Genomic DNA, 6,759 nt, shown 5'->3' on the forward strand with positions numbered 1-6,759 from the left:
TAATTTTAACTAAAATAGTTATATTATTTTTTATAAAAAATATTATATATTATTTTATTTTAAAAATATTATTATAATATTTAATACTCCTTATTTTTATTTTTTTATATTTATGATATTTTTAGGTTTATATCTTTTAAGAAATTCTACATCTTTTAATATTCAAACAAAAATTTTTAAAAAAAATCTCTTTTTATTAAAATGGTTAAAAAGGGTACTTCTTTTTTATTATTACTAATGACAACACTTTATCCCATTTTTATTACTTGAATTATCCATTTATACTCTAATCAAAACAATTTGAATATTAATATTATAGAACCTATGAATCATATTATAATAAGTTATAATTTATGTTATTACTACATATGCACAATGATATCCTATTCAACTCAAGTCAAAATTAATCAATACTATATTATAGTAGTTATAAATCATAACTGTTATAACATATGCATTGATGATATCATATTCAAATTAAATTTACATTGATCAATAAGATATTTTTGCAATTATGAAAGATAGTCACTATAATATATACACATGTGTTGATCCATAATATATTATAACAGTTATATATTGTAGTTATTATACCATATGCACAAGTGATTCAATTTTATGTATTCAGATTGTAAAATAAGAAGGGATATTAATTTGGATAAGAAAAATAAAACTAGATAATATTTTAAAAATTAACAAAAAAATTCTTTTAATAATTCTAATTTATTCACCCTTACTCTTAATTCCTTATGTATCCTAATCCTCTAACAGGAGCAATGGTCCACTTTGGCTCCCCCACCAATTGTCTTCACCAATTGTCTTCATGGATAACGCTTAGCCCTGTCGATGACTCACGGCCAGCATCACTGTTGACGCCTGCTCCCCAACTTCATGAACAGTGCACCCCAACTACCTCGATCCTAATCCTAATACTTCAGGTTCCGCAGACACGATCAGCATTTTATTAAATCCAATGAGAAAATATTTTTAATATTATCCATATATTTATTACTCATTTTTATGTATCTAATTGGTATAATTATAAAAATACACATCAGATTCTCATTATATTACTTACATGGGTTGTTTGCCTTTATTTTTTTTTAATCCATTAAAAAATTTATTACTTCCAATTTATACTTCGTATATCTATTCTTATTATATCTTTCGGATCTAACAAAGACAAAGTTCACTCCAACAGCGCCCCGTCAAATCAACACAATCTACGGCCACCAATATCTACTGGTTCTTTCATTTCATTTATCTATCTTTATTTTTTTCTATAAAAAAGTGAAATTCATCGCTCCAATAATTCTATATGATCGGTTTCATGATCATTTGTAAAGAAGTAAATCAAAAAATTACAATTAATCATGACAGAAAAAAATATTATCTGCTAAAATATCTATTCTTATTCTTTAAACATAGATATCGTCGGATTAATTGACCTCTAATTGCGGCAGCAAACTAAAATTCCGTTAGGGAATTAGTAGAACTGTGTAAGGAGTCTCCGTTTTCTTTGATTGTGTGAGTGTGACTCCAATATTACGCCCACTCACGACTCACCTCATATTTTTTGCATGTGTATTTCCCTTTCGAATCTAACAAAGTTCACTCCCCCATTGCCCCGTCAAATCAACACAATCTACGGCCATCAATATCTTCTTTTTCTTTCCTTTCATTTATCTATTCTCATTCCTTAAACATAGATATCATCAGATTAATTGAGCTCTAATCGTGTCACTAAGCTAAAATTCCGTTAGTGAATTAGTCGAACTGTGTAAGGACTCTCCATTGATGTTCCTTGGATTACGTGATTCATAAGCACGTGCAGTGGCGTACTTATAGTACGATGAACAGAACACTTTTCTTATTATTATTTAGACTTTGCTAATTTGATCGAACTCCAGTTCCCCTTCAAGCTTCTCCTCTTCTTGTTCTTCTTCTTCTTCTTCTCTGCCTTAATTTCTTTCCCAGTCATGTGGTCGTTCGAGCACTTAGATCGTCTTCCCAACAAGAGGGGGTCGTGCTCCTCCACCGTCCTCCCCCAACCGCCCAAGCGCCGCACCATGGAGGAGCTGTGGAAGGACATAAGCCTCAACGCCTCTAAACTCGACCAGCATGGTCTTTACCACCACAGCCACCCAGCCGACTCCTGCTCGTCTCCCTTTCCTAACATGATCCTCCAAGACTTCCTCGCCGGACCGCTGAACCGGCCGCCGTACCCGCCTCCGGCCGTCGTAGAGGAACTGCCGCTCCCGCCTCCCCAGGCCGCCCTCAGCCTCAACTCCGGTCTGGAGTTCCAGTTCCTGGGCGAGCCCGATCAGGCTAAAACTCACTCCAATTCCAGCTCCAACAATGTCGGCGGCAACGCCGCCAACGGCTCCTTCATCTCCTCTGCTTTGTCCGCCGGCCCGCCCTCCCCGACCGCGATCTTCTCCTTCTGCTCCAGAAAGAGGTCGACGACAGAGAGGCCGGGAGCCGCGGACCGCTGCCAAATTAGAATGATCAAGAACCGAGAGTCCGCTGCTAGATCGCGCGCGAGGAAGCAGGCTAGTCTCGTGCTCCCTCCCCTCTCTTTTGAATTCATCCATCGAATCTGTGTTCTTCGTGTTACTGCCCGATTGCAGGCGTACACCATCGAGCTAGAGTCGGAGGTTTCCCACCTCAAGGAGGAGAATGCCAAGCTGCAAAGGCAAAACGAAGAGGTGCTAGCTACTTGAGTTCATTTTTCTCGGATCTTGCTATTCGTAGCTAGGTACTAATTAGCACTGGTGCATGGACTGCATCATCAGTTGATGAGGAACCAGGTGGTGGCGACCAAAAGTACCCTGCAAAGGAGCTCGACGGCACCATTTTGAGGAGGAACCCAAGGAAGAGAGAAGAAGAGAAAGGGCGGCATTGCGGATTCCTCCATTATTCTCCTCTATCATTCAGACTCCTTTCTGTTTGCGTGATGGTCTTGCCGATATCTAGCACACGCTCTTCCATTTTCACTGTGACACTGAGCTGAATTAGACAAGTTTCTGTTCTGTGCAGTAGCAGTAGTGTATGTAGCGTATAAATATATCCTGCAGCAACTCTGCCACCTGAGTTGACTGTATAAATATATACGACCTTAGGCATGAAGAATCTGATGATATCTAACCTCATTAATGCAGCTGTGCGGACAAATGAAGATATGAAAATCTGAAAGAAATGACACCTGCCCATCAGCTTCAATGGAACAGCATCGCCAATATTTTAATTCTGCGGTGGGGGAAACATAAAAAGTAATCAATTTTAATTAATTTTAGTGATGTTTTATATTTTAATTGATGTTAATCCATGTAAGTGTATTTTTAAAAGTGCATATTAAATTATTCTATGCCGTTTTTCTGTAACTTTTAAATTATATCGAAGAAGAAGAGAAGAACCATTGATAATGGTGTCAACATAGGAGCATTTGATTAAAGGCATTTGAATTGTTAACAAGGATATTTGTTATTTGTGGCTTTTCACCTACGAATGAAGCATGGTTTGGATAAATATAATGTATAGGGAGCGTGTTGTGAATAGAAAAAGAAGCTAGGTCTTCTTTAGCAATTTTGCCTTCTAATTATCATGGTTTAGAAAATCCATAATTTAGGTCTTTTGATCCATTTTATGGAAATAATTCCTTATATTAGTATTAGAAAATTTAGGTCTCTTTTGATAATTCCTCATATAAGTATTATCTTATGTAATCCTCATTGTTTGATACTTTGGAATGCATGGGGATTACCTAAGTTAGTTTTGTTGGAAAATGTAACTAATTAATCAAATAGAAATGCACCATATAGTAATGGTAAAATTATTTGGGTTGGATGTTTTATTTGGCAAGAAAATTATTGTAAATTTCATTTAATCAAAAGCATGAATCTGGACTTAATGACTAATGCCCCTTGCATGAGGGTTGAGACACCTTCCTCCCTTTACTTAACCTAAAAATAAACCATGGACTAATTCAAAATTTGTGTGCAGACCACTTTTAGTCCGTAAAAATCAGGTGAAATGAAAATTTTATTATCTCTTGCAATTCTTCTGGCTGAATGAATGTGAACTCCAATTGCGAATAGCTAGCTAATTCTAGAACAATTGGCGATTGCCATTGCAAACTCTGGAAGAACTGCAACGTAGTCAAAAAGAGCTCAGCTTACAACTTAGAAATCATGACCGTCACGATCGCAAACTCCACATGCGTGCAAATCATTCCAGCTACCAAACTATTTCCGATGAATTAAGGTTTAGAAAAGATTCTTTATTCTTGATCCTAAGTGACGCTTGTTTTTTTTAAAAAGAAATAATAACATAAAAATATGCTTCTTTTAATTTTGTAAAAAAATTACTTGTTTTCATTTTTGATGCGGTCCTGATAAATCCAGGCGGGTCATCGCCCTGCTTGGCCTTGCATGTTGGCTGACATCCACCATAACAATAGGGTCCCATTAAATCTCGACCTCCTCTGCCTATACGATCACAATGGTTCTTAGACAACGAAGAGTTCTGACTAGGTGGACTTTCTTTGACCTCAACCTCTGATATCTATTGATGTGAAACCGACCCAAATGAGGCGGCTTATTTGGAGAGCGACACATGGATAATGGCTCGACAGTGCCAAGAGTACGGACCCAACCATTGTCGCCCCTAACGTGGGATCTAGTGCATCCTGCGAGGCCGACGGGCATCACTTCACTTGTGCAGTCGTCCACGTGGCTTGCCTAGGGCTCACGTGGTAGTCTATGTGGACCTTTCACTTTCCCAACTATATAAGGTTATGTGAAGGTATGATTTTCTTCTCTCACGCAAAGGTTAATGTAACATCCCCCCTTCCTACCTATAGGGGATGCTACTTACTTTAGCATTATTAAATCCTAAATATAAATTTCCATAGATAAATTTTATAAAGAAATATTCTTAAAATAACGGAAAGTTATTATTCTTAATAAAATAAAACAACTGGTCAACTCTTATGATGCAGAAGCGATTACTATAAAAGACATAATCAATACTAAGCATGGTTATTTATTTATTTATTCTAATCCGCGGTTCCGCCGCCACACACATCGAACACTGCTCCTGCTGCCTCCCGTCGCGTAACGCTTTTCTTTACCTCTATCTGCAGTATAAGAAATGCAACTATAAGCAAAGCTTAGTAAGTACACACCTAATCTCACAAAACAACGAAAATCATTGCATGCATTCTTTTGGAATTAAACAGGAAAGAACTTGTAATTGTAAAGACATGTACTTAAGCAGAAACTACCTGAACATGGAAATACTTGTATTGAATAGAAAATTTCTAAACTTCTTTATATTTGAAAATTCATACATTTGGAAATAAGTAAACATACTTATGGGCCCTAGCGGAATATCAATGCGCGCATCTCTGATAGAAATCGGGGTAGCTAGCCACCGAATGCTACCAGAGGACTTATCTTATCAGGCGACCTTTGGCCTGGAATTCCTTTCCTTATGGGCGAACCTTTGGCCCGGAATTCATTGTGGGCGAACCTTTGGCCCGATACCCGCCTCTTAAAAGTAAAATACATTTCTTTACATATCATAAAGTTCTTATACTTTTACTTAATATATCTTTGTCCTTTCATCAATCATTTATCATGCTTTACTTCCATCCTAAATAGGAAGAATAATTTACATATTCAGGGTTAAATCCTAAATCATGCTATGAAAAGAACATGAATCATACTAGAGGAAGAACACATAAATACATTCACGTCTAACATAAATTATGTCATGGAAAGAGCATACATATAAATACATTCATGTTTAACAGAAATCATGTCATGGAAAGCTTAACATAATCATACGAAAGAACAATACGAAATCAACTTATACTGCAGGTGAGAGATGTACTTACCTTTTGCTCTAATTTCCTTGCAATTCTTCCGTTAGAGAATAAGATCTTCTCGGCGATCTTCCTATATCTACGCGTACTTCTCGCGGAGAGGAGCGTCCTTGTAGAAGAAGTTCTCCGGAAATCTTCCTTGTAATCCTAGGGGACGGACTCCTCGTTCTTCGGGTTTGGGGCGCCGAGAGGGAGGAGAAAAGAGGGCGACGGCGTTCTGGGCGAGAGGTGAGGGAAGGGTTTTCGAAGATAATCAAAACCCTCTCTCAACCCTCCTATTTATATTAAGTGATGCTTAGACCTAATTCGCTGATAAATAAAAATTCGGTTCCTTCTTATTCGGAACAGATTGTTGGGTCGTTTGGTTATTGGAGATATTTTTAAAGTTGTATATTTTTAAAGGTTGCGGGTTTAAATCCTGCCTTGGACGTTTTTCTTCCTATTTATTTTTGCTATTTCCGCTACTCCAAAAATTCCAGAAAAATATTCTAAAATTCTAGAAAAATCATAGAATATTTCTAAAATTATTTTTGAGTTTTTTCGGGCGTTACAGTTAATCTTTTCAGTCTTTTTCGAGCTCTTTCACTCTCTCGAGCATGCATGCGAGCTTCACACCTCAGCCCATTGCCGACTTGACTGTCGGAGGGCTCCCAACTGACGAGCTTTGCTTTCCAGGACATCGGGAGTGGACTCATCGGAGAACTGATTCCATCGTAGTTCTGGAGGAAGACGGAGAGGAGGATCCCTAGTGGGTGAAGAAGGACGCCATCAAATTGACATTGTATGTGAAAAGAGATACAAAAAGCTACGATAGTCACTACGAAGAGAACCATGTTGAAACATCAACTTGAAGAAATCAAGCTTGTCTCCCT

The 6,759-nt window shown here is 37.5% G+C and overlaps 1 protein-coding gene across 2 annotated transcripts; it reads left to right on the forward strand.

Annotated features, from left to right (window-relative positions):
* Positions 1-1,932: 1,932 nt before the first annotated feature.
* LOC141822188 (bZIP transcription factor 27-like) lies at positions 1,933-3,434 on the forward strand. 2 transcript variants are annotated; one of them, XM_074709620.1, is made up of 3 exons: positions 1,933-2,552; positions 2,631-2,708; positions 2,796-3,434. In XM_074709620.1, exons 1-3 carry the CDS (start codon positions 1,980-1,982, stop codon positions 2,859-2,861), a joined length of 717 nt encoding a protein of 238 aa, XP_074565721.1. In that variant the 5' UTR covers positions 1,933-1,979; the 3' UTR covers positions 2,862-3,434. The 2 variants fall into 2 exon arrangements, with proteins under 2 accessions (XP_074565721.1, XP_074565720.1); XM_074709619.1 differs by having other exon boundaries at positions 1,933-2,708.
* The last annotated feature ends 3,325 nt before the right edge of the window (positions 3,435-6,759 follow it).

Source organism: Curcuma longa, chromosome 2 (genome assembly GCF_044706935.1).
Source record: "Curcuma longa cultivar G26 ecotype Majalengka, Jawa Barat chromosome 2, ITB_CL_G26_1.1, whole genome shotgun sequence".
Taxonomy (NCBI): Eukaryota; Viridiplantae; Streptophyta; class Magnoliopsida; order Zingiberales; family Zingiberaceae; genus Curcuma; species Curcuma longa.

Coding starts and splice junctions, on each gene's coding strand:
- LOC141822188 (XM_074709619.1), top strand. CDS start 1,980: ATGTGGTCGTTCGAGCACTTAGATCGTCTTCCCAACAAGAGGGGGTCG. Junction 2,709..2,795: donor TGCAAAGGCAAAACGAAGAG/GTGCTAGCTACT, acceptor CTGCATCATCAG/TTGATGAGGAACCAGGTGGT.